General features: G+C 42.1%; 1 protein-coding gene across 1 annotated transcript in view; it reads left to right on the top strand.

Annotated features, from left to right (window-relative positions):
• The window catches only part of SYNE2 (spectrin repeat containing nuclear envelope protein 2), a 176,430-nt gene that overhangs the window by 116,893 nt on the left and 32,418 nt on the right, over window positions 1-27,119 (top strand). The window contains exons 83-100 of the mRNA XM_058807437.1: window positions 146-328; window positions 765-911; window positions 2,509-2,685; window positions 3,864-4,019; window positions 5,375-5,524; window positions 7,893-8,069; window positions 9,220-9,353; window positions 10,466-10,670; window positions 12,609-12,788; window positions 14,213-14,338; window positions 14,839-14,993; window positions 15,516-15,663; window positions 16,393-16,487; window positions 17,731-17,965; window positions 19,316-19,510; window positions 20,229-20,354; window positions 22,264-22,419; window positions 26,320-26,478. Of these exons, the coding sequence (XP_058663420.1) occupies window positions 146-328; window positions 765-911; window positions 2,509-2,685; window positions 3,864-4,019; window positions 5,375-5,524; window positions 7,893-8,069; window positions 9,220-9,353; window positions 10,466-10,670; window positions 12,609-12,788; window positions 14,213-14,338; window positions 14,839-14,993; window positions 15,516-15,663; window positions 16,393-16,487; window positions 17,731-17,965; window positions 19,316-19,510; window positions 20,229-20,354; window positions 22,264-22,419; window positions 26,320-26,478 (2,904 nt within the window). The remainder of the gene's footprint in view (window positions 1-145; window positions 329-764; window positions 912-2,508; window positions 2,686-3,863; window positions 4,020-5,374; window positions 5,525-7,892; window positions 8,070-9,219; window positions 9,354-10,465; window positions 10,671-12,608; window positions 12,789-14,212; window positions 14,339-14,838; window positions 14,994-15,515; window positions 15,664-16,392; window positions 16,488-17,730; window positions 17,966-19,315; window positions 19,511-20,228; window positions 20,355-22,263; window positions 22,420-26,319; window positions 26,479-27,119) is intronic.

The raw sequence follows: 27,119 nt of genomic DNA, 5'->3' as shown, positions 1-27,119 counted from the left end.
CAGAACATGTCTAGATTTTCTGATCTTTGCCATCTTGATAAAATCTGTTTGTTGAGGCATTTCATCCTGTGAAAATATGGCTTGTCTTCATTTCAATAGATATGTAAATATTTACCCTCTTTTAAATTTCTCCTGTGCACCTCAGACATTTTCTAAGGAAGTTGATGAAAAATCTTCCCTGAAGTCATCAGTGGTGAGCACTGCCAGCCAGCTCCTCCACGTGAAGCAAGCTGATACTGCAGCACTTAGGTCATCCTTGCCAAAATTTGAGCAAAAATGGGGAGAACTGATTACACAGCTCCCAGCCATCCAAGAAAAGCTTCACCAGGTGAGTGAGAAACTCTGCTGCCATCTCTCAGTTCAAGCTAAATAATTATGTTAAAATGCTGCTGCTGTAATTCAGTTGACTTTTTCTGAAATAGCTGTGCCACGCTTTCAGAATAACCCAAATATTGTTCTGCACTTTAAATATTACTGTGTTCTTCCTGGGCTATTCTAAATATATTTATTATCTTTATGATTTTGCACGGAGGTCTGTTACTTAAAATTAGAAAGAATTACTCAAAATTAGAAAGAATTTTATTTCAGATTCATGAATTCTAGAACTGAAGTCATTTGCCTCTCTGGAGCACAGGGCTCAATTTCAAGTTCATGCCCCAATAATGCGATTATAGTGCCTGAGCCTTTCTAAAAATAGAAATGCCATTTCCCTTGGTATTTCTAACAAGTAGAGTGTAGAGGATTCATGATATGCTTTACCTCAGCTTCAGATGGAAAAGCTTTCATCACGAGAAGCTATTGCTGAACTAATGGCCTGGCTGGACCATGTGGAACAGCAGCAGGAACGTGAGGAGCCGATAAATTCACAAGGCAGTGCTGCCCAGGTCAAGACCCTCCTTCAGAAGTACAAGGTAAATGGGAAGCTGAGAGTCCAGGCCTACTGTGAAAAGGATGGAAGCAGCTTACAGGCACTGTCATATCCTTCCCCTTGCTCTCAAGAGGGTTCCTCAATCTGAAACGTGCTGTAACATCCTCCTTTATACAACCTTATGCTTCCATGAGACACAAACCACTGCCTGTTCTGCAATACAGCTACTGCCTGCTGGGCTGTAATCTCCTTTTCTCATGCTGTCCCATCTGTCTCATCTGTTCTGTCTCTTGCATTTAGATGGTAAAATGTGACAAGCAGGAAAGCTTTTCTTCCTTAGGAGGACAGACTCTGTGTTTGTGCTATGTTCTAGGCTGCCTTTCCAACAAGGAATACCCTAGTGGAGCTCCATAACCTGAATCCATTTAACTAGAGAACAGGGGGTGTGAATATTATGGGTCATCAAAAGAAATAACCTGCTAGGAAAGAGAGACAACATGAACATCCCTGCAGGGAGAGAGAGAGAGGCTGCAGCAGACTCTGGGCACTGTTCAGATGTTGGAGCATGAGTGGCAGAGGCTGATTGCTCCAGCCACAGGGAGGATTCATGCTGTGTACTCCAGGGATGCCATGGAGCCCAGCCTCAGGGCATGAATCCCCACAGAGCCCTGTTTTGCTCTGCCCCTGCTCAGAGCTCTGACAGGCTGACAATTCTCAGTCTGGAGCTGCAGCCACTTTGGTGCTGCACGTAAGGCAAGTGCCAATGCAAACATTTCTTTCCAAGTGCCTTGGTATAGCACATATATAACATTTTGGTCTGTATCAGCTGGATTTGGCAGTTGGGACATGTAGGTGAGGTGCTGTTCTTAACACTTTGGATATTTAGAGGTGGGTTTGTAGGTGTGTCTTTTGCACTTGTCAGCAAGGTGGGGTTGTGTGTGCTGAGAAGAAAGCTGGGATGACGGCCACAAATTCCTACAGGGAAGCAGCTGTGGCTACTGTGGTATTCCCTAGTGACTTTTCTGGGCACTACTGGATAAATATGGAGCCCTTTCCTACTCTCTTCTAATACCCTCTGAAATAAGAAGACATTCCCTTATGTTTTCACTTTGCTTGTAGTTTCTCCCTTCTCTCTCTGCACAAGAGATGCTGATGCTGGAGGACACTTTTTCCTCCCAGATATTCTGATATTCTATTCTGACACCAGATGTTTTGTTAAAAAGAGTAGAAGCTCATGCTTCATTTTCCTGTGAGTGTGGGAAAGCCTTGGTCTTGGCCTCATCTGGCCCATGGCAGTGTGATGGTTTTGTCCAGTGGATTAAGTACAGGGTCTGGTTCCCCTGGGTTTTATTCCCTGCTCCATCTCTAGCCTGTTTTTACCTTGAACTGCCCACGTAGTAGTAGAGATTTTCTGCAGAAATTTTAGTGGATGGAAACACTACACAAATACAGAATGGTAAAATCTGAGAATTATTCCTACAGACAACTCTCTTTCAGAAGAATGTTTTAGCTCATGATTCAAACAAAGCCGTCAATGCCCCATTGCCACACCTTGAAGCATCATTGGAACCATTCAGATTAAAACCACAGAACTGATTGCTTTATTTATATTTTTGTTCTTTCTCTTTTTTCCCCTGCAGGAATACATGATGGAGATGAACTTTAAGCAGTGGATGGTAGATTTTGTTAACCAGTCCCTGCTGCAGATGAGCACCTGTGACGTGGAGAGCAAGCGCTACGAAAGGACAGAGTTTGCCGAGTGCCTGGGTGAGATGAACCTGCGGTGGCACTGCCTGCAGGCAGCCCTCAACAGAAAGGTTGGATTGAGCTCCCATGCCTTGCTCTCTTACAGCTCTGGTTTTGCCTGTGCCACTGCTCTGTATTAGGGATATATCAAGCTACCAGCAGTTTTCCTGTTGTAGCAGTTGGATTTGTGCAAACAGTGATTATTAAATAAGTAGTGTTGACAGGCACATTCAGATGGGGACATATGAACCCCCTGGACAAGGCACAGCAGGGATCAGTTCCCAGCCCTGCTCCAGCCCTCCTGGGTCACTTGAAATTAGTTCCTCTGTCAGTGTCCTCCTCCTGCAGTAAATATGCTTTCCCAATGCAATGCTTTGAAGGTCAGCAGCTGATAGTCAAGTCTACATGCAGAATTTTTCTATCAGCACATAATCTTGTTTCTCTGGAGAAGATCTGTTTCAGGCAATGCCTCAGAATTATTCTATTCTAGTGAGGCTAGAAATAATCCATGCATCCACAATTAGATGCTGCTGCTTATGTGCCCCAATGCTCAGAAAAGCTGGTGTGACTCATATGGAAAAGACATGGGGGAGCTTAGAATCCCAAAATGCAACCATGATCCCTCTACCAACACATTTCTCTTTCATCTCTGTGTCTCAATTTATACAGCTTTGGGAGAAGCTGGCCATTCTGAATCCAGATACAAAGACTTCTGGTCAGATAGAAAATTGCCAATGTCTTTTAGTTCTGAAAGTCTTCCAGAAACATTTTAAGTGGAAATTTCATTTCCCGTACAATTGAAGATTCCCATGATGAAATTTCAGTTTTGTTGGGGAAAAGGTTATCTTCTCTACCATTTTCATGAAATTCACTTCTAGGATTTAATGGATCTTCAGAGCCAAGATTGAAGATAGGAAACTTGAGGTCCCTTTCTTACTAGTAGCCTTGTTGGTGGGTTTTAGTAAGAACGAGATTTTTCAGACTCCATAGGAATGTGTCCACATAGCACAGGGTCTCCCAACTTGTCAGGTCTCCCAGCTCCAGAACACACACTGCCTTGTTTCTTCCAAAGGAAAAAGTCAAATCCTAAAGAGCCTGCAAAACATTTTAGGTTTTCCTTTCCAAATATTTTCTCTAAAGAGTATTTTCAGTATGGATTTTGTAATGTCTAATATTGTCATGGAAGGCAAAGCTCTGTTTCTGCCCACTTGTAGGTTTAAGTAAGTTAAAACATTTCTGTAACTTTCAGATACAAGACCTGGAACACATTTTGGAGGATATTACTGAGAATGAGAACAAAGCCCAGACTCTGCATAACTGGCTGGAAGCTCAGAGTGATCGACTGAGATCCTTACAGACTCCAGCAAGTCTGATCTCTGCACAGAACACGTTAGATGACTGCAAGGTAAAAGCATGACATGAGTGGTGTTACTGTAAAAACCCTATTTAGCCCACCTTGCTGAATCCATACTAAGGAACTGCACAGATTTTACCAGAAAGAAATGTAAAGGAAGCTGCCATTTCCCAGAAGAATTCTCCAGTGTCATTTTAATTAAAGCATGTTGCATTCAGGTGATAAAGAGACAGAACCACTTTTAATGTGAGTGGTTATTCTGTGTTTTTTCCCACCAATTGAAGATGCATCTGCTGTTGCTTCATGGTATTTGGAGTGTTGTGCAGCAATATTGTATTCTGAGGTACTTCCAATAGAAGTAGTTCTCAGTTCAGCACAGCCATGGCAGAAATTATGAATTCCATTAGTCTGAAGAGCTCTGTGATGGAAGTGTCATGGAAACTACTCAGTCCCATTTGGACAAATAGCAACCCTCTCTACTTCTGCCCTAGACTGTAGTGTAGTCTCTCTGCAGCAGCCTCAAGGATCTGGGTGTCCTTTGTTATGTTTTTCTAGGCATCAGATCCCTCAGAATTAATACAGGTGGCAGCCAGCTAATAACTGGTTCCTGTTACTCTGATAGTCTGCTGTTTTCATTGAGTACAGTGTTCCCTCTCTATTTTTTAACATGGAATATTTGTTCTTTCATTGCCATGGTTACATCTCTCTCTTGTAGTAGGCTGCTTTTATTGTTGGAGTGCTCTGTTACACACTGAGTTACTTGAATCTCTGAAATGTGTGCAGGGGCCAGAATGGTGGAAGGGCACGAGGGTAGCTTGGTCTAAACACTCACCTGCTCTAAGCAACACACAGTGCTAGGACACAGGTTGCTAAAATGTTTCATTAAAATTCATTTGGTCAATAAAAATGAGGTCCAAATTCAAAAATGTTTTGGGGACAATCAGTGAGAAGTGAAAAAAGGTCATGGATTTAAGTGTAGCATTACAGGAAAATGTTGTGGCCCATTGTGGGTATGGGTAGTTCCTCACATTGTAAAGAGCTCCCTGCTGAGCTTTCCCCAGCATGTCAAGACTCTTATAATCTTGCTGGTTGTGCTGGGGAAGGAGTCCCACGTATCTCCATTCACTGGATATTGTTCTTACTTGATTTCACTGAAATTGATTTCAGTGGAATTTCTGCCATAGAGGTCCCTCTGAGGAAAGGGACAAACTGAAAATAACTTTCCAGGAGTTGTTAGGATGTCAGGGATTTGCCCATTGCGAAACCAGTTCCTATCTTACCTTTGCATGACTGAAGAATTGCACAAAATTGATTTTAAAGTAGGAATGTTTACCTAAGCACCTCACAGAAGTTTTTTTTATGATCTCATTAAAAGATCTTACTTATCTTCTTTTCTCCATTATTAGGAGCTGGAAAATCAACTCGTGGCTAAATCCGAAACTCTTGATGAGCTCAAAAAGAGTTTGGCTTCAAATGATAGTGCAGAACAAACCCCAGAAACTCAGTCTCTGAGGATAGCTGAGTTGTGTGAAATGAAGGACAGCATTGTAAACCAGGTAAAAGCTTTGCTTGTGCTCAGGTTTCCTGCACTGCATGTTCTGACCACCATTGTCATTAATCTTCTTCATGGGATGGCAAGAGCTGGTACAAAAAAGATGAAAAGTATTCCTTACTCCTTACCTTCCTAAGAATTCCATTTTCAGTCTTTACTGTAAAGTAAATTAATGTATTTCCAAAGTTGAGAGAGAAAAATTAGCCTGATCTTGAAGCAGTTTGGGTACAAGGGGAGGAGGAACAGATCCCCGTCTGCAGCTTAAGAAAATAAAGAAAGAGCTCTGCTATTTCTCTGTCAAGCTGCAAATGGAAACCTTAAACTCTTTTACTTTATCTCCTTCTCTTTCATACCCTGTTCTTTCTCTCTTGTAGTGCAACTGGGAAGCTGCCTACTCTGGCCCTGTTCTCACTGCAGCTTTTCCACCTCCCAGTTACTTTCATCCACACACCAGGGTGGCTTTTGCCATCATCAAATCCTGTGTAGTTTCCAGTTGCTTCAAGGAGAGTCTGGCAGATTGGTTTCCCATGCAAACTGACTCCCCAGCAGTTTGTATTTATAGTCATAATATCTTTATAATTGGAGCTGATCTTTTCTTTAATGTGGATGTAATTCATAGGTGCAGGAGAGATAATAATGAACACATTTAAAGATTTGAATCTGTGATAATAAATAACCCCATACTGTAGAGAATTCTACATGATGGAGTGGTTGTGTTTCTAGTTAAGATTGCTTTACACTTTTTATTATAGATTCTTTGCCTTTTTTCCCTCAGAACTTTGTGGAACTTGAGCCCTTTTGCTTGAACTCTTCCACAGGAGATGTCGATCCAGTATTGATCTGCTGCTTCTTGGTTTAGGTTTCAGCAGAAAGGATTTGACTGTTTCTTTCCAAGAAAGCAGGAAAATTTGTGTTTATGTACACGAATAAAGTTTTTCCTTCTGATGTATAGCTGGGGGTAGAAATTGGCAGGATTGACAGCCTGGTGCTTTTTCTCTTCTTACAGTCACTGTGGATCATGTTAATTTTAGGGATTTTTTGACTAAAGTACCGAAGTTACAAACTGCAGGATGTTCTTGGGGCTGAGCTGTCTGTGTGTGCAGTGAAACAGAGGGTGCAGGTTCCTTCCCACGGGTGACTGCTCACATCAGAGCCAGGCAGAGATTTCTAATACAGGGCTAAGGAGATGGAATACCTTGATTAAATTGTCCGTGGGTTGAGCTCAAGCCTGTGAGTCTGTGGCCCTGAGACATTTCCCGGGAACGATGCCTTTCCACCTTCCTTGTGTGGGCAGTAATTAGCTACAGGCTACAAAAAGCAATTAGAGATTCCTCCCACCTGTACCATGATTCAAAAGAGAATAGGGATGATTAATCCACCAGCTTGTGTGTGCCTGAAACTTGGGTACTAGGATAAAATTATCTATGCAGTGCATTTAGGGTGAACCACAGCGTGGACATTTTTTCATCTTCCATTTTGTGCCTGCATAGTCAGAACCAAAATCTGGCATCTGGCTTTTGTCAGGGCTCATGGAGATGTGGTTGTCTGCCTGGTTTTCATGCTTTTCTCCAAGTATAACTCAAAGTAGGTATTGAACTAGGTGAATGTTTTATCTAATCCCAGGACATGCCTTAGGTACTTCACTGAAACAGAAGGATAAAAATGATTGAAGGATGATTGTGCTTTTGTGTTGGCAGTGTCCAAGAGCCTGTGGCAAATGGAAACCATGCCTGCCCCTTGTAGATTAAACTGTAATAATGAAAGAGACAGAAAATAAACAGGATATCATCATTAATGAAAGGGACAGAAAATAAAGGGAATATCAATCGTTTAATTTTGTATGAAAATCCTGAACTTGCTAGCCTGGGGTCCAGGTGGGCCTGCATTATTAGAGCACAATGGCATAAGAGGAATGACAGCTCTCAGAGTATTGCAGTAGTGGCTTCTTCCATGCAAACCAATTTCTGTTCAAATTGTCCTTGAAAGGAAACTTGATCTCTGGATCAAACTATCTGCTTCCTAAGAAGATTAAGGCTTCCAACTTCCTCCCACTTCAGGTTGATTTTGGCAGGAAGAAATAAGCTGTTCATTATTTCAGTACTTCCTGGGGTGTTCTGGCAGAGTAGTGCCACCTTGACCTCCAGTGAAATTTTGATTTCTAGCAAATTCTTACACTTTACTCTAGATATGGTTTACTGCTTTTTTTGAAGCCTGCATAATTCCTTACCAAAAGTATAGTAAAATATCCAACTTGGCAAATTCTTGTGGATTGTCATGGATTGAGCATTTTGTTTAGATTTCTAAGTCAATTTAAAGGTGATTTATATGTCAGGACTACCCAAGAAATATTAACAAAAATGGTTTGTCTGCAGGTTGCACAGCTAAAGGCCTCAATGGAGTCAATACTGGAGCAATGGAGAGCATATGATGAAATTTATGCAGAAGTCAGCCTGATGACAACAAGATATTTGTACTGCATAGACCAGTGCAAACCTTCTGAGGAAGAAGCTTCATTGGAAGCTTTGAAAAAACAGGTCAAAACTCTCCAGGTAAAGTTGTCTTATTTCTGTACTTTCTTCTTTCCCTTTAGGCAAACAAACTCCATTGAAAAAAGACTGAAAAAATTATCTGAACAACTTTTTCTTTCTTATAATGACACTGAAGTTAGTGCAGTATTGCTATTTTTTTATCTCCAGAGGCACTTAGACTTCTTATTTTATGTAGTGCATAAGTTCAACTTGAGTGCAGTTTAGGTAAAAGGTTCAAGGAAAAAGTCCACCAAGTCCCTGTGCTCCCTTGCACCTTGTATTGCTGCTGAGCCTGGCATTTCTGCTTGCTCCAGCACCAGTCCAACTATTCTGTCACCCTCCAGAGAGCTGGAGTCTCCTGCACAGCCTCTGAATGAGTCAGAATGCCAGACATGAATGCTCTGGATCCTCCTGCTGCTCTGCTTGCCTGTTACAGAGTCCAAGTGGAGCATCTGGATTAGGCTGTTAGGCTGGCCCTAGGTCTGGCATTTCACAGCTCTGGCTAAAATCCCGTTTCCTGGCTCTGAATGTTGAAAGGCTGTGCAAGCATTCCCTCTTTTCCTGTAAATAAGGCCTGATTTGAGGTTTTTTGGAGTTGTATCAGAAGTGATGCAGGACAGACTGAGGCTGTGAGTGCTGGGTATGGGGCTCTTGGCAGTAAACCCTGCACAAGCTCTTCCCACCCTCACCTGGGCTTATGTTATAAATAAAAGGAACTGGGCACCTTCTTCCTTCAATCATTCTGTTTACTTTTAACCTGGAGCAGTTCACAGATATGCTGCAATGGCCTATGGGGAGCTTGCAGCTGAGGGCAGGAGATACCAAGCCAACTTTACTGCCAGTAGAAACAGTGGCTTAAAATAAAAGCATTTTTGGTTTCTAGCAAATTAATTTATTCAGTTTAGAGGTGTGGGTTTGCTAAATGAGCTTTTTCTTTAACAGCCAATAAATTATCTCAGTTTAAAACAGGTCTCCTGAATTCTTTTTTTTTTCCTATTTCACCTCTCTTAGCTTCCTGATTTTTAGGAATTGGTGTTACATTTTCTGCAAACATTTTAATCTGTGCTGCAGAAGTATGATATTATTGCTGCCTTATCCTTACTAATCTATAGGGGAAGTTACACTTAGGTCATTTATCCCTCACAATTAATTGCAATAATCCTTTCTGCAGGCTCTTCAAGATGAATCAGAGAGCAGTGAAGAAAGTTGGGCCAAGCTCCAGGCTGCTGCCAGTAACCTGAAGAAGATCTGTTCCCCCTCCTTTGCAGAGATTATTGACCAGAAGTGCATGGAGGCACACACTAGGTAAGCCTGCAAAATCAGACCCCAATTATTAGTATTTAAAAAACCCAAGTTTTTGAGGCAGGACTCAAACATCTGCCGCATTTTCAAATCTCTGCTAATGCATCTCACCTGTCTAAGGGCATCTCTGTGAGGAGTAGAATCACAGAATCATGGAATGGTTTGGGTTGGAAGGGACCTTAAAGATCATTCATTTCCACCCCTCTGCCACAAAAAGGGACACCTTCCACCAGACCAGGTTTCTCCAAGCCCCATTGTCCTGGTTTAGGGCAAATCTGGGAGAAAACCTCCAAAGGGGGCCCCTCCAGAAAGCAAACCCACACAGCTCCTCCCCACAACCGGGTCGGGAAGGATTCCTTGGAGAGAAGTGGAAGGAACCTGTTTATTTAACAGGTACAGCACCCCTAGCACACAGAATGAACAATACTGGGTGACACCACTCTGAAAAAGATGACAAATTCAGAAAGTCTCTCTGGGGGTGCTCGCTCTGTTCTCAGTCCCTCAGCGCTGGGGCAGCTGCTGCCCAGAGTAGGCCCCGCTGGGCCACAAGGTGCAAACTCTTGGGGTTTGCCAGGGCCCAGCCCGGAGCAGACTCGAGTGGTGCCAAAAAAGGGAAAGGAGAAACAGTCCAGGAAGAAATTTGGACTGTTTAGCTAAACTAGCTAATGAGCAGAAGCAAGAGCAAGCAGAAGCAAAGCGAAAAGCCCAGCAAAAAGCAAAAGCAGCACTAGGTACTGCCCCATCTGTGTGTCCCGCCAGCCGTGGGGGGGCGGCTGATAAGAAACCCAAACAAAACTTTCACTCTTCAGAGCCAGTCTTGAAGGCACAGAACATAATATCCAGCATCAATAGAACACATGAATGGGGATACAAGCATCATAACGACACCCTAGGACAGCCATCCATCCTTGAACACTTTCAGGGATGAGGAACCTCTTGTACTTTTTACTGCATGCTTTTCATGTGATAGGTCTCACAGCACAAACTGTGGCTTTCAGGAACATGGCTGTGGATGCAAAGCAACTCCCTCAGGAATCCTATACCAAATCACATTCTGCAGGAGAACCTACTGGGAAAACACTCTTAATCTTTTGATACTTTTGATATTTTGGCAGGTGGAACTCAGTAAATGAAGACATCACAGATCAGCTGCGGGCAGCACAGGCAGCTCTGCAGCTCTGGGAGCCCTTTGAGGCTTTGTGCTCTGAGACAGCAGCCAAGTTAGAGCAGTACAGCCAGCAGTGTGCTCAGCTCCTGGATGCTCATGTGCCTGAGGGGAACTCCATAGAAACCCTGGAGCAGAGGATACAGGAGACGAAGGTACGTGAAGAAGTTTCTGGTTAATAAGTTCTAAGCTGCTGGGTACAAACCAAGATTTATTTTTGAGAAACAAGGCAAAAGATTACCAGCAATCCAGTCAGTGGAAAAGATAAAATCTGTGGGTTTCTCCCATGAACAGGCACTTTTGTATTTCCTTTAAACACTTTGACCAGAGACCAAACCTTGTATGGTGAGAAAAGAGCAGAAGGGAGTCATATTCCATCTCTGCCACTTCCTGCTCTACACAAAAGATCAGGCCTGTGTTGGAAGGAATCACTGAAAGAAAAATTATTTACCTTATGGGGAGGAGGAATAATATCTACAAGAACAATAGCAGAGAGAAAAAAGAGCAGTTTTCCTGAGCACATCACCATCCTGAACTCTTCCACAGCCTTCAAATTGTTTTTAATTGGATTTGGTGCTGTGTTTTGGTCTGGTGTGATGAGTTCACAGATTCCTGAGGTCATTAGATTACTCTAAATGCTTTTGATTTTAGGCAAATGAGATCTCATGCTGAAACCACATGGCACATTGGACTCTCAGGCAGCAAAGCTGTCATTAGGTTCTGGTATTTTTGGTTTTTTCAGGCTGTGATAAAGAAATATAATAATCCTTATGTCAGGACAGAGCAGTGATTCATTGTGCTTTATAAATTTCTAGCCATGAATTGGAAGAAGTGAAGAATATTCCATTTTGCATGTGGCCTTAAATAAGAAACTTTACAGGGAAAAGAACTCATGTATCTTTCTTTGTCAGAAAAAACTGACAGCAGCAAAGTCTAAACCAAAATATTTTTACTTTTTTCTGATATATTAATGGCTGTGACAGAAATTCACCAATATGTCAGCAAAAAGGAATTGCATTTTCTGGAAATTTTTGGGAAGAGTGCTACACCTACTAAAGCAAGGCCTGGCCACCTAAATGCCATTGGCACTGTAGATCCTGTCCTGGTGTGTGTAGGTAGAACACATGGAATTTTTTGTGGATTTTTTTAAGTGGTGAGTTAAAAGAACGAGGATCAATGAGATGGCATATGAGTTATGTGTATTTGAATATACATGTGCACCACAAAATTTTATTTGAATCCCTCTAATCTTTTCCTCTCTCTATATAAGGAAAATTTATGGTTTTATGGATTTTTGCCACCACAAAAAATAAAAAAAAAAAAATTCTTATATAGAGAAGAAGAAATCAAAATGGGTTCTTTATTAAATGGCTGGAGTGGTATTTTATAACATGATCCTTTCATAGAGGTCAGGAAGCAAGGACTGTTTTCCTTTTTAAGGAAATGTGTGTGTTCTTTGCTTTTGATCAGAAGACTTTGCTCATTGTTCTCAGAAAAGACAATACATAGTGGCAAATTTCAGGGGGTTTCATGCCTAAAAGTAAATTTCACTTGTCCAAAAAAATTTTTAAAAATCAGGTAAATTGAATGAGTCTAAAATTACTCCCTTTGTTCTTGTACTGCCTTTAGAGTATAATTTCATAGCATCTTTCTGAGCAAACGGGAACAAATAAAACCAAACCCATAGTCCTCAGTCACTGAGGGATCCAAAGTACTGGTATGGCTGTAACTAAATAGCATTCCTCATCTGCAGCATGGGCCAGTTCCTCATCTTCTAGTGTACACACACCTTCTAGAGAGGGATATCCCAATTTCCCTCCCTGATTTCCTCTGGAGCAGCAGTGCCTGAAGTCACTGGTGTTCCACTGAACTCTGAACTGTGCCTTTCCCAGCACTGCACTCAAAGGATGCAATTCCCATTATCCTCCAAGTGAAAGACTGAAGCTTCCACCACAGCTGAGCTTGGCTCCCAGATGGGCTCAACAAAAAGAGTTTAGTTACAGCAACAAAAGATACCAAATGAAAGTGGCACATGAATGATGATCTGATTCATTTACTGACTTTTTTTTTTCTCTTTCCCCTTCTCTCATCAGAATTTACAGCACGGCCTTCAAAACCTCGCAGGATGCCGAGCCCAGATTTATTTGCAGGCTGACAGGATAAAACAGCAGGCTGGGACAGCTGCTGAGGCCATTCTGATGGAGAAGCTGCAGCCATTCCAGAGAGCAACCTATTTGGAAAAGATGTTGCAGAAGAAGTTGGATGAACTTCAGGTATTTTTTTCTTTTAATATTAAATTAGCTGTTAGTGTGGGGCAAGTTCACTAGAGTCCTGTGTGAGCCACATTCCTCATTAGAGCACTGTAGTTCTTGAATTGAAATTTCAATTCATTAAAACTCACTATAGTTCTTGAATTGGAATTTCAATTCATTAAAACTCAGCAGGATTATAAACTATATAAAGAAATAATACATGAAGCCAGAGGGACAGGTGAAGGATTTCACCCTCACCTGCTTGTGTTGCTGCAACAGCCTCTGCCACTGTGCCTGCTATCCCCAGGACCCTCAGATGATGAAAGATTAGGAAATTTATTTTTATTTTTTGGAACATTGAAATAAGCTATGAACTTTCTCAGCTCTGCCTTGAAAAAAAAAAATCATGGGCTTCAGTTTTCCTTGGGAAGAGTTCATGTAGTGAACCTAAAACTAGAGAACTGTGACCATTTGATGTAATCCTGAGGACCAGATTCACATTCCTGTTCAGGCCAGGTGGGGAGAGACCTGGGTCCAGGAGCTCTGCTCAGAGTAGTAGTAGTAGTATTCCTGAGAAAGCTTCCAAGCAAATGTACTGCTGGACATTTACTGATGTAGAATTAATCCATGGAAAAAGTCTGGTTTCAATGAATTGTTCTGTTTTAAAGTAAACCCAAATTCATCAAGACATTTGAAGCCAACTCTATTTATGCCTCCATCTACCAGCACAGTTAATGGCTGGAAGCCAGAAATCTTTGTGAAGATAACAGGTTTCTCATATTCCCTGTGAACTTCTCACTGCATGAAAAAAAAGCATTTCTGGGGAGTCATTTTCTCTGGTTTAACCCTGTGGTATTACCACAGCAATCTCTCTCCATACACCAGTTTTTGCCATTCATCCCTTAAAAAACTGTTGTCGTCGAAGTGCTCTCAGAGATGTGGAGTTTAATTCTGGAAAGAAAGAAAAAGCTTTCCCAGTGCTGTTTTGCTAAATGAAAGTTGAAATCCAGCCCTACTGATTTCTCCACAGAGCTCCTGTGAGCTGCACAGCTTTGGTTGTGCAGGATTTGTGTGTACTTCAAAGGAATCTCATTTTCACAGGTTTCCCCCTCTGATAGGCTGAGTTTTGACTTTCCAATTTCACAATAAGTTAAATAATACAAAGCTACCAAAGGTATCACAGAAACTCCTATTCCTTTCACATCGTTACAGCTGTCTCAGAATTTGGAGATTCTGTTTCTTGCTCTCTGCTTTGGGTTAAATTTTCCCCTTGTCCCATTGAAAAATGGAAAAAATTCATTAGAGAGTTATAAATCCATTAGAATTTAGGTTTAATAACTGTTTTCCTAAAAATATTGCTCATTGCCCATTTTTGTATAAGTGTAATTCCTTTTGAATAAGTGTAATAAATAGTAACTAATGTAAATTTTCAATATTCACCCCAGTTCAATCTTTTACAACTGGAGGATTTCAACAACTGCCTGGAAACCCTGGAGGGTCGTGTCAAGAATTGCACAGACACCTTTGATAGCCTCTGTCTAGAGGAAGGAGACAACTCAGAATTGCTCATGGTATGTTTGCATTCCCAAATACAGAAAGATATTACTCAGCTCTTGCCCACTTCAAAATGCTCTTTGTGTCCTAAATGTCACAGTTGCAGCGCTTCTCTCAGAGTAACTATAATAGAGCCAAAACACAAAAAGAAATTATTAAAGTTTAGAAACTCTAGGTCTACATTTCAGGCCAAATGCCTGCATGGAAGGGAGGAAATCACCAGATTTGGGGTTGATGGGAGATATTTTCCCCAAGCTTTGCCCTGGAGCTTCCCTATTTCCCTCAATGAAGGGTATGAGGTAAATGTGGAGGTTCCAGGTCTTGAGTATATGTTCAGTACTGTTGGAAAAGTGAGCCCTGTGTAAAAAAGTTATTACTTTTTATTCCCCTGTATTTTTTGAAGTTAGCATGGAAATGTTGGATGTTTTCAAGTTGTGAAGAATAAGCTTCTATACTTCTTTTACGTGAAAGAAAGGCAGTACTTGTCTGCAATAATTTATTTTTTCCTTACTTCCAGAATCAGACACTGGAGCTTGCTGCACTTTCTCCAAGCATAGAGAGTTTGAATGAAGCAAGCATAAAGCTGCCACTCAGTGACTTCACCCTGAAGAAAATGCAGAGCCTGACTCGACAGTGGAGTCAGAAAACAGCGGCTGCTCTGGAGTGTTGCAGGTCTGAAATGCAAACAAAAAAACATCACTAGTAACAATTCCCTTTTCTGTAATTGAAATGAAAACCATGTTAAAGCATAGAACATCTTGCAATCTGTTCTCAGCTTTCTCAGGGGCTTGCCAGGTGGAATTCTGCCCTTGCATTTTACTTGATTTTTCAGTGTCTATTTGTATTCCAAGTCACTTGAAGCAAAAACCTGGATATTTGTAGGGGAAGAAGGGAGCAAAGTGCCATGTGAAACCCCCATATGTTAATTTTAAAATGAATAAAAAATATTTAAAATAAATATTAAAAATACTTAAAATAAATAAAAAATTCAAAATAAATATATAATAATTGTAATATATTATTATATATAATATAATAATATGATTATTATATTATATAAAAACTATATATAGTTTGTATGTAATAATATAATTATTATATTATATAATTATATAATTTTTAATATATATATATAAACATACCCAGAAAAACATCCACCAACAGAAGTTTCTGGCTATTCATTTTGTTTTACAGTATGCTTGAGGGAACCCAAAATGATGAGAAGAAATTCTTCCAGAAATGTGAAAAGTGGATGAAATTCCTAGAAAAAATGAAAGAAGCCTTAAAAACAGATATTCCAGGACGGTTTGAAGAACTGCAAGAGCAACAGAGAGTATATGAGGTAAAGCTAACTCTAAAAATGGAAGCATCATTTTGAATGATTAAGGCAGGGGGAAATCACTAGAAAATGCTGTGCCTTTTGAAATTAGATCTGGGCAGGATTTTACAGAGCATTTCACTCTTGAAATGCCTATTAAGGTAAAAACTGTGAAACATGAAAATCCTTTTCCAAAGGGACAGATCCCTTTTTGCAAGTATCAGACCTTTAGGAGTGCATCTTCATGTGCTGTGTCATGGAAGTCCTAAATTTCCCCAGCACTGAGGTGCACTTGTCTGCCTGTCCCAGGACACTGGAGCCTGTGGCAGCTAACTGGATAGTTTGATGGAGACCTAGCAGCAATCTTAACAGTTTCTGGAAGAAATGCATTTAAAATAGTGTTTTCACAGTATATTTGTGGGTTGACCAGTTGTTAGATTTTAGTGAAAATCTTTTTTCTCTGGCATTTTTCCAGACAGTTGCTATTTGTTACAGAGAAACAGTCAAAAAACTTTAGGTTTCAAATCTCTATCATCCAGCTCATGGTGGGGTCCACTGTCACATATGTGTAAATTCCTCCTGGAATCCAAAAACTGTGGAGTCTTAGGGCACATTTGACACTAGCAATTGAAAATTATAGTTTTCAGCTTTTACAATTAAATAAATCCTGTCAGTCTAGAAGAGCAGAAGCAGCTTTCATAGCAAAGCATATGTTCACAGCATAGTTAAAACTTGTTCTCTTGGTATTTTCAGATGCTGCAGACTGAGATTTCCATAAATCAGCAGACATTTAATTCTATCATAGAAAAAGTTCTACTCTCCTTGGAATCTGGAGAAGCAGAGAAAAGGTACTTTATTTGGTTTTCTCCTTAAGATCTTGGTTATTTAGCGAATATGCTGTATTCCTTGGAATTGCTATTGAATCTTTGCTCTTATGAGGACATAAATCCAAATTCTTAGCTGGATTTACTCTTTGAATGATCACCTGTCACATTTTGCAAAAGTATGAGAAGGTGCAGTGAGAAAGAAACTCGGATGCCCTGGCCAGACTGCATTTGGGATAGTAACAGGCTGGGCTGAAAACAAAAATAATTGCTCCTGAAGAGGAGTCTTTTGTTCTGCGCCTGTGGCTGAGAAGCTGCCTGCCCACAGAGCATAATGAGGATGCTGCATATGAAGGATGCTCTCCCTCTTCCTGGACCTCTCTGCTTCTCAGAGTGCACAGGTGTGGACTGTCCACATTGCTCCTGGCACACATGGCAGGGCATTGACTCACTGGCCATGAAACCCTAAACCTGTTTTTTATCAGTATGATCTCAGACCTTTCATGAGAAACAGCAGGTAATGGCTGTGAGCAGGGGTTCAGCTGCCTCAGGTGTTTGGGGTGAACACATTTCCCTCCCTGCCAGACCTTGCTGCTCCAAGAGACTTAGCAGGACAGTGTGTGTGTTCCCCTCAGACATGGCAGTATGGAATCCATAGCTTGGCTTAAAACTGCCAGAGAAGGTAGGGCTGCACTAAGCTGAGCTCCTGGATTTTGTGTTTGGAACTACCCACACGAAGGCAGGGGTTTGTGTGAGAGTAAATCAGGGACAATGGCCTCCTGCAGAGAAGCAGAATTGATAGATGGGGTTGCCTTAACCAACCAGCCAGATCTGCTGGATCATCTGACCATGTTGAAGAAGAGGACAAAATAACTGCTTAAATGGGTTCAATAACTACACAATTTTCCATTGTGCAGATCAATTTTGCAGCATAATCAGTGACCTTGTCTCACTTGGACTGACCTTTTTGTTCTCCAGAGAAGTGTTTAGTGCATATTGTGTCTGATTCCTGTATTATGTATGTTGCTACACCACAATTGCAAGATTGACTTGCCTTACCCTCTTTTGTATCATGTAAAAGGTTGTTTGGATTGCTTAAAAGATGGAATACAGAGAGCAGGGCTGAGCTTAGGGCTGCAAAGAGCTTTCTTGGATTGCTGGGTATTATAACTGAAAAACAACTTTGCAAATGGAGCTCCATCACAATTACTGTAATATGCAGCCTTGAGATCAAAATTAATTAACACTCAGGCCTTGTAATTTTCAGGACAGAGTTTATTTCCAAGCTGACACTGCTGAAGGAGCAGTGGCAGAATGTTATCCGGATGGTTCAGCAGAGGAAGAAGGACGTCGATGGACTCGTGAGCCAGTGGCAGCTCTTCAGGAGTTCCCTGCAGAGCCTCAGCAGATTCCTTGATGACACAAACAGCTTCCTTGCAGCTGTGAAGAGCCAGGACTGTTACAGCCTTTACCAGCTTAGAAATGTAATTCATGATTTCAAGGTACTGTGTTTATTTCTCATAAATCTAAAATATGTGGGCTTTTTCCCTCAGACTGAAAAAGCTTCTGTCCAGTCAGGCAAAAAGCTTTAAAATCAGACACTTTTCTTGGGGGAGAAATGATTAGTGATACTTTTTTCCTTAGAGCTGAGCACAGGTAAGAAAGCAGTGACATTGCAAAAGGCTCATTGTACTCAGAAACTTCTTGATCAGCATGGCCATTTAGCAACCTTGCATGCTTTAAAAATCTTATGGATATGAAAATGGCAATTCAAGGTGCCAGATGAAACAGACACAGGTAACCTCTAGGTCTGTGTGCATCTTACTGACATGACTGCTGAATTCAGGCCTTTTATTTTGCCTGAAGAAAGGTACTTGTGTGGCAAAACAGGCTCTATACATCCTGTGTGTTCAGGGATGGGCAGGAGAGGCCAGAAACTAAGAAAAAGCAAGGGAATCTCTTCACTCAAAGATATACAAACCTTATGATCAGTTCTTCAGAACAGTGAGTTCTGCATTTTACATGCAGTGGAAAAAAATATTTTCCTTTGTTAATTTTGGATGTTTTAGTTTTGCATTTAACTGTGGACCTCTTTGTTTTATAGGAAGGTAGAAACAAGCAGTGAACTTGATGCTTGCATAAGGCAATCTAAAACCTTTTAAAATCCTACTACTGAATGAAATTTGCACACTCCAAGATTTATATTGTGTCCCCACACACCTAGTGTTGATGGATTAACACATTACCAGTATTCCATTTGGTGCTTGCCCTTTTTATTTCATCTGTATTTCTACCTGCTGTGTAAAGGTGATTTTCAGTAGATTTTACAACTTAGTGCTCATGCTTTTTTCTTAGTGAGAAAAGCCAGAAAGTCTTCCCCCTCCTACTCCAAATTGCCCTTTTCCTCCTGCTGCTGTTCTACATAAAGAAGCTCTGATTATACCTCCTTGTGTTAGGGATCAATTTGTTGTGGACAAATTATTATTGATGGCTTACTTCACTTGGAGTGCATCATGATTAACAGGGCTGTTATGTCTGAAAAAATGAGCCTAAGATGTTGACCTTAGAGGTGATCACAGAACTTAGTTTGTATTTTTGACTGCTACACTTTCAGTCTGGCACTATGGATTTGGTCTGGGGAAAGCTTTTGTAGAGTTTTATAAATCAAAATATCAGAGAAAACATGATTTTTCTGAAATTAAAGAAGCACATAGAAGATCTATTGATTCCTCTTGGGCGACTGTGAAAAAAGCTGTACCTTGTGAGTCATCTTCCCAAGTGAAATACCAGCAAAGCACTTCTGGAACTTTCTAACAACAGCTTGGAAAGTTAACTTTTTTTTCCTTTTCAAGAGTAAGGCAGTGATCCTTCAGAGGTGGGAAGCCATGTACACCTTGGTCATCGACGTCGGGGAGAAGCTGCGCGCTGTCTCCGATCCCAACACCAGCGCTGCCCTCCAGGAGGAGCTCAGCCAGCTACAGCAGCGCTGGGGGAAGACCCAGGCTCTGCTGGAGAAGAAGAAGATGCAGTTCAGTGGCACCCTACAGGTAGGTGATGCCCTCCCCACCTGCTGCTCTGGCCTTGGGTCTCAGGAGCTTTCCTGTCCCACCATCTCCAGGCAGGGCTGCTGCTCGCTGCAGGGGCACTCTGAGGGAAGTGCTGTCATGTGTCATCAGGGCTTGGGGAATGCTGAAACTGTGGTCCCCTGATTCTCCAAAGGAAGTTGAGTTGGATTTCATTTGTTGCTACAATGGATGTTTCTGCTCTGATTGTTCTGAAGCTCTCCGTGGCCTGGAGCTCACTCCTGCTTTGGGCTGTAAAGCTGAAATTTAGCTTAGAGTCAACATGACTTGTTCCTCCTCATGTTTTTCAGCATATAAATAGAAGGGCTGGTCATATTTATTTCCTTACAGCAATGAATTTGCTTTCATGGCTAGGTAGGACATTAGGTATGTCTTAAAATTGAATACTGTCACTGATAGAGTCCAAAAATCATGCTTAAAGCCTCTTGGGTTGAACAAAACAAAGTGAGCAGAAATGTTCTCTAAGGCAAGGCTTAAATAAGAGAGGCTTGAAGTTCTGTAAATGCAAGCACCAAAATCTTGTGGGTGGCACTATGTATCAAAAAGGAAAATTCAAAAAAACAGAGCACAAAATAGATTATTGCAGTGGGTTGAAGATGCTATTTTGTAACATATCCGTGTGGTTCATATGTTTTGATAAAATATCCTCACCTTTTATATTTCTTTGGTTCTCCCTGGGCAGACTTGTGACTGCTTTGAAAAGCAAACCAAGGAACTGGAAAGCAAGCTGCAAGAGTTAAAGGAGAAAGTAAAAGATCCACTCCCTGTTGAACATGAAGAGCTCCACAAAGCCAAGGAACATATTAAGGTATGAACAGCTATATTGTATTTAAATTGATGTAGTCTTCGCACAGCACCTCATCCCTGTAAAATCAGTTTTCTTTCTTACCTGCTCTTCAGTGACACTGAATTTCTCTTTATACCATCCTGATTGCTGCCCATCTCCAAAGTCCAGCTGATCAAGAAGATTGAGTAGTAGTAGTAGTGTTTGGAATTTCTTTTCCTGCTTCTGCTCCCTTTACAGTCTGAATTTATAAAATAAGTAGTTTCTCAAACAAAAGGGAAAAAGCTCCCTTCTCTCAGCTCAATTGGCTCCTGTCTCATGACTGAACCTCCCTTTTTGTTTCCCAATCCATTTTGCACATGGAGCTCCTTAGGCAAGAGACCTTGTAATTCTGCAAAGCACCATACATACCTGCAGGATCTGGGAATAATTAAAGAGAAGGAAAATTAAGAGTAAGGGAGTGGCAAAATTCCTTGCAGCCCATAGTGCACCATGAAAATTAAATGGCAAGAAAAACATTTCCAAGGAATAGGAGACATTTGTCTGGAGTGGTCAGTCTTTCATCATCCTTTTATGTAGTGAATTGTTGACCTATGTAGTGGGAACAAATAAGCTTATTAACAAGCCAAGGCTTTGAACTCATTATCAGCTGTCTGAAATCTTCTTTATGAGTGCTGGCTGTCTTTCCCACAGCAGCAGCCTTGCTGTAGCCCTGACTTATCTGTGAGATGGAAGCACACAGCTTCTGCCTCTTATCCCAGCAAGAAAAATTCAGCTGCAGAGGCAGCAGGGTCAGGCAGTGCCAGTGCAAGTGCTGCTAGTAGGTGTTGTAGTACAATAAAGGACTAAAATGGCATGGTATGCTCTTCCTGCTTTGCATTTCTATCTGGAATAAAGCTATTTTTCTTTCAACCCTGGACCTTCTATAAGCCTAGCAAAGTCCCATGAAACTCCATAGTTAGCTCTGTAATTTCTCTGGATTTGCCCCTTGTTAGGAGACATAAATGCAAGTGTGCACATCTGTAGGAGTAGTGTGATCTCAGGTAAATTTTAGAATCAGGTTTGTTTGGTGTTTTCCTCTAGTGTTGAAGCTGGGTCCAAGACCTGTGAAAATCCTCACAGGGTTTAGACCCAGCACACTTCTGACACAAACACTCACAGTTTTTTTCCCCTTCAAAATGAGACAAACTGGATTCTCTTTAAGAGGTTATTTTTGTTGTTGTTGGATGAGCTAGTGACCCTTCCCAGCAGCTTTTTTGCAAAATGGGACCTAGGACCTTGTGTGTGTAGACTGTCATATTACCCAGCTGCAGGCAGTGGTACCTCTGCCTTTTAGGTGGCAATTTTAACAGTGTTAAGGAAAATATGTAACTTATAATAAAGAGAAAGGAGAGTTGGGGGAGCAAAGCAGAAAAGAGAGCCTGTTTTCTGTGAACAAGCAGTTTAAAAGCTCCACATTCCTCACAAATCTGAGGAAGTGCCTATGACATCATTCATTAGAGAAGGCAACTGATTTAATCTTTTTGTGTGTTTAGAAAAATAACCTGAAATTGGAGCAAATACAGGTGGAAAGCAACTTGTCCAAAGCAATTATAACAGGAATAAAGGAAACCCTGAAGAAGCAGGCATGTGCTGACCTGGGCGTGAGAGCCCAGATGCTGCCCTGGAGCATGGGGAGCTGCTGGGGCCAGGCTGTCCCAGCACTTTGGGATGCAGGGATGGTACCAGTGGGTCAGTGGGGCACTGCCATGGGCTCCAGTGACTTCCAGTGGGGTTCCAGTGATCTCCTGGGGATCCTGGCCAGCCCAGCCCCGGCACAGGCGGCAGCACATTCCCTGCTCTCCTCCCCCACAGGCCAGGCAGGGATTAGGCAGCAGGTTTGGAAAGCCGAGGAGCTTAGTGCCAAGGCTTGTGCGGGTGCATTTCCATGCAGGAGCTGGAGCAGTCGCTGGCAGACTGGGCCCACGACATGAAGGAGCTGCAGGCCATGAAGGCAGAGCTGGCACACCTCATCCTCACCGAGGACATGATGGTGCTCAAGGAGCAAGTGGAGCATTTGCACAGGCAGTGGGAAGAGCTCTGCCTGCGGGTGAGTGTTCACCTCCTCCGGGCTGGTTTCCCTGAGGCAGGACTGGGGTTTCCCTGAGGCAGGACTGGGGTTTCTCCTGGGATAGAACTGGGGTTTCTCCTGGGGCAGGACTGGGGTTTCCCCTGGGACAGGACTGGGATTTCTCCCGGGGCAGGACTGGGATTTCTCCTGGGGCAGGACTGGGGTTTCTCCTGGGGCAGGAATGGGGATTTTCCCGGGGCAAGGCTGGGGTTTCTCCTGGGGCAGGACTGGGATTTCTCCTGGGGCAGGACTGGGATTTCTCCTGGGGCAGGACTGGGGTTTCCCCTGGGTCAGGAATGGGGATTTTCCCGGGGCAGGACTGGGATTTCTCCTGGGGCAGGAATGGGGATTTTCCCGGGGCAAGGCTGGGGTTTCTCCTGGGACAGGACTGAGGTTTCTCCTGGGCTCGGCCCCTCTGGCACTTCTGGCTGGGAATGGGGCTGCTCCCCCGCAGCCAGCCCGGGTGGAGTTCACCCTTTGTGTTCTGGACAACAAAATCCTGCCCAGGGTTTAGTTGCAAACCCTTTGTAAGAAGTGGCTGTGTAACCCTGTGTAAGACTCTGCCTGCACAGAGCCAGATGCAGCTGTTTGCTGGGATAGGTGCCTTTGTTCCTGGCTGCCAAAGGCAGGGAGGGATAAGCACAGGAATTGCCTGAGGGCACGGAGCAAGGAAAGGAAGCGGGAAGTTGAAACAAAATGCCAGTAGAAAGGAAACTTAAATGTGTTTAAATACTAACTCATAGGGCTTGAACACATTGAGAACTGACTTGTCTTCTTTATAGCAGGAAAATGCTGTGAAACATTTGCATTATTTGTAGCTTGTTGCTGTTTTGCACTTAATTTAGTGTTGTTCGTAAAATTGCTGGAGAATGCTTACAGCAAGGTCACATGGACTCGCTTCATTAGGTTATTCTGCAGTTTGAATGTGTGTTTACTTTGTCCTGTTAACAGCATTGGAAGAGGTAAAATACTTCAGGGTCTTAAGTCACTCTGGGGTACTCTACACACCAGCAAACCAAATTCTTGCATCCCTTTACTTGACGAGTAAATAGCTTTTATTTTACAGTTTGTGAAGAAGTACTGAAGCCAGTTAGTACTTTGTTTCTAACCTTTCCACAGGCAAAGGTCAAGCAACCTCGGTGGGGATGTTGCCAGAGTAATGAACAGCTGTGCTTATTTCACAAACTGTGTTGTGATGAAATAGTTATTTAGCTTGATTGGAATAATTAATTTTTTTTTGCATTGCAGTGAGAAAGAAGAATTTAATTTCTTAAACTGGATGGCTGTTATACAACCAGTGTTTTCTCTGTTATTTTTTCTGAACTCTGAAAATAATTCCAGAGACATCCTCTCCCCTTCTGAGAAATACAAGCCATTATTTTTTAAATTAAAATGCCTGAACCATTTTCCTAGTGGAAATCTGCACTTAAGCCTATAAATGAGAGAACTTCGTTGTTTTTCATTCTTTTTGTGAGCTACTGAAGCCTGCTGTCCCCACTGTGTTGAATAGCCCTGAAAATTAAAATTTTTTATATGTGCTCCACTACAGTCTATCCAAGTAGTAATTTCCTGTAGTAATTTAAGATCAGATTTTATTCAAAATTTCCATTTTAATTTCCTGAGGGAGCAACGCTGAGTTCAGTCTGTCTTGGAGGCAGGAAAGAGGTGACAGTAATGTAACTGTGTTAGGCACACAAAATCTGTAGTGGGAGGAATCTCTTGAGTGCTGTAGGGAGGGAGATTCTGAATGTTTGCACAGCCCTAATGAGCCTCAGGAGAGCCCACAGTGGTGCTCAGTGCTGGACACAGGCTTGGAGAGCAGACTAGATCAGCTCTGCTGTTGGCATGACTGCTTCATTTTGGCTAACAAAGTAGGGTCAAGATGCATTGTGTGGAGCAAAGTGTGCAGAATAAATGCAGGGAGGTGAAAGAGCTGCAGCTGTCACAGCCCTGGGGCAGCCAGATGCCTGTGCTCAACTGGGCAGGGGCAGACAGGCAGAGGGAGCAGATGCACTCAAGGGATTAGCATTTACAGAGCTGCCCTTGCAAGGTGCATGTAGGTCAGAGATTTAACCATTCATCCCAGCCAGCATCTCTGGGGATGTTGTTTTAGCTTCCCTTTGGAATGCACAGGATGCTCACACAGTGAGTGCAAAATGGGGGTGGTACCAGGGCAGCTGGGCAGAGGAGAAAGGGCTCAAAGCAATGGCTTGAAGGGTTCATGTTCCTAGAAGCTTGTCTGGGATTTTTTGGGTTGTTCCTGTTTTTTACTCTCAGCCTGTATTGCTTGGCCAGCTAAATCTGCTTCTTGCTGTTGAAATCCTGCCTTGTCCCATTCTGAGCAGGCAAACATGGAGTCAGAATCACACGAGCATTTAGAGCTTGTTTCACTGACAAGCAGAGTCTGTTCTTCCACTGACCAAGTAAACTCATCTCCATACATGGGAGATGCTGCAAGTGGTAAGGAAGGATGAAGGGCTCACCCTCCAAACCTCTGAGGTTGAGGGTACACGGGAGCATCCCAGAGCAGAGACACTCTTAGAAAGTTTTTGAGGTCCCTGCACCTCCAGACTTTTTCCTATGGAGAACTTGGGAGATTGTTTCCCTGTGTCCCAAGACAGTCCTTTCATCCTCATGTTTTTGCTCAGATTGTCATGAAGGATTCAGAAATCCCTTTCAGCTCTCCATCCCCTCCTGGAAAACAAGTCAGAATTTAGGGGACAAAAGCAATGTGATAGGAGATGGCTTGGTGCCTTCTGTTTTGGTCCTGGTGTTACATGGAGCTGGCCTTGCTTCCACACTACACATTTAAACTTCACGCTGGGGTACAAAAGAGTGTTAGATATTAGTCTAGAAGAATCAATAATGGAATTTTGAGGAGTCATATGCTGTATAAAGTGCATGTGGGATGTGAAGAAGGGAGTGTTTCCTGCCATGGGGAGACATTTAGTGTGGCCATTTACAGCCAAGACTAGCAAAATATTATGCACAATCTTTATAGACAGAATTTATTGGTGAGAATGAGGAGTTACTTGTTTCTCTTGCTTCAGTAGAGCTTGAACCATTTCTCACTTCCTTTGTCCCATATATCCTGGTACAGGAATCCATCAAGGTTAATAAATAAATACATATTTAAGAGCCTTAGGCTAGAGACAGGTGCTATTAGCTAGTTAGAAGTGTGACCCTGCTTATTTCTGAGATATTGGAGCAATGATAATAACTCAGCTTTTTCAGGCAGTCTCAGACCTTAATTGCTCTATCTAGACAATTTGTTTATCCATTCTGGAAAATGTATTTTTGATGGGGGAAAAAAAATCCATAGTTTTCAATGAAAATGATAGATTCTTGATGCTCATTTTTTGGAAGTTCTCCAATTACTGCTGGGCAAATGGAAACAAAACAGGGAGGCTTTTATAGAGATAAAATAATTGCAGTCAGTAGTTGCAAAGTTTCTCTTAGAGTGGCAGAAAAATAAGAACTTACCCAGGTGTTATTTCTCTTGTGTTATATACGGGGCCATACTAAACAGTATGTAGTAATTATGTGTTTTATATTCCTTCTGTGTTTGACATTTTCAGGTTTTCACTGAGTAACATTTAAATTATTATATAAGCACATTATTTATAAAGCTGTCACTCAGTTTCTTTCTTCTGAGGGAGAGAATCTGGTATTTGCAAGTCAACTTTTTGCCCTGCAATCCAAAATAAGATGTAATAACAATCTGCTTGATGGCTTTGGAAAGGAAAGTAGGATACTTGATAACTGCTCCTGCAAAATGGAATAAGATCAAATGCAGACTAGAAATTAGAATGCTCATAATTGCTGGTTTCCTTCCAGAAAAAGCTGTTGCTTGAATTTCTGGTGTGTGCTTTTCCACAGGTGTCCCTGAGGAAGCAGGAGATCGAGGACAGGCTCAACGCCTGGATCGTGTTCAATGAGAAGAATAAGGAGCTGTGCTCCTGGCTGGTCCAGATGGAAAGCAAAGTGTTGCAGACTGCAGATGTTAGCATTGAAGACATGATAGACAAACTGCAGAAGGTAAGCAGTAATGCCACTCTTCTTCAATTGCAGCCAGATAACTCATTACAGAGGCACCATTCCTCATGCATTCATTGCTCTTGGAAGTGATACATGATGTAAAACCAACACACAGACGCTTTTGTGAGATGAGCTTTTCTATCATTAGCTCTTCTTGATGCTCAGATTTGGAGCTTAAAGCAGAGCAGAAATGCCACTGGACTGCATTTGTTGCATTTATTCAGTGTGAGCTGTGTTGGTGGGTCTGGGCTGTTGGGGTTTTGGGGCACACATGCACACCCAGCACTGCTCAAATGGTGTCCTGGGAGCAGCTCACTGCTCTCAGCACCTCCATCATCCACACAACTGGTGAGCAGAGGGCAAGGAAAAGGTTGAAGGATGGGGTAGTTCTTATGCCAGGCAAACAAGAAATTACAACAACCAAAAAACAAAATCTAATTCTGCCCCTTCCCTCATTGTAGTTGGTGCATTCTAATACTTTTGTATTAGCTTGATTTTAAAGAAAATCAACCATTATTGTTCTGCTGTTCTTCCCCATGGCTAAAATGTCTCAGTATCTAATCCCACATCTCCTCTGGGTAAGAATGCCAGCAAAATAAAGCCACCCTAAACTCAAATTTAGGTTCTTTTGAGGTAGCTTC

The sequence above is a fragment of the Ammospiza caudacuta genome, chromosome 6 (assembly GCF_027887145.1).
Source record: "Ammospiza caudacuta isolate bAmmCau1 chromosome 6, bAmmCau1.pri, whole genome shotgun sequence".
Classification (NCBI taxonomy): domain Eukaryota; kingdom Metazoa; phylum Chordata; class Aves; order Passeriformes; family Passerellidae; genus Ammospiza; species Ammospiza caudacuta.
This window is presented reverse-complemented; position numbering and strand designations above follow the sequence as displayed.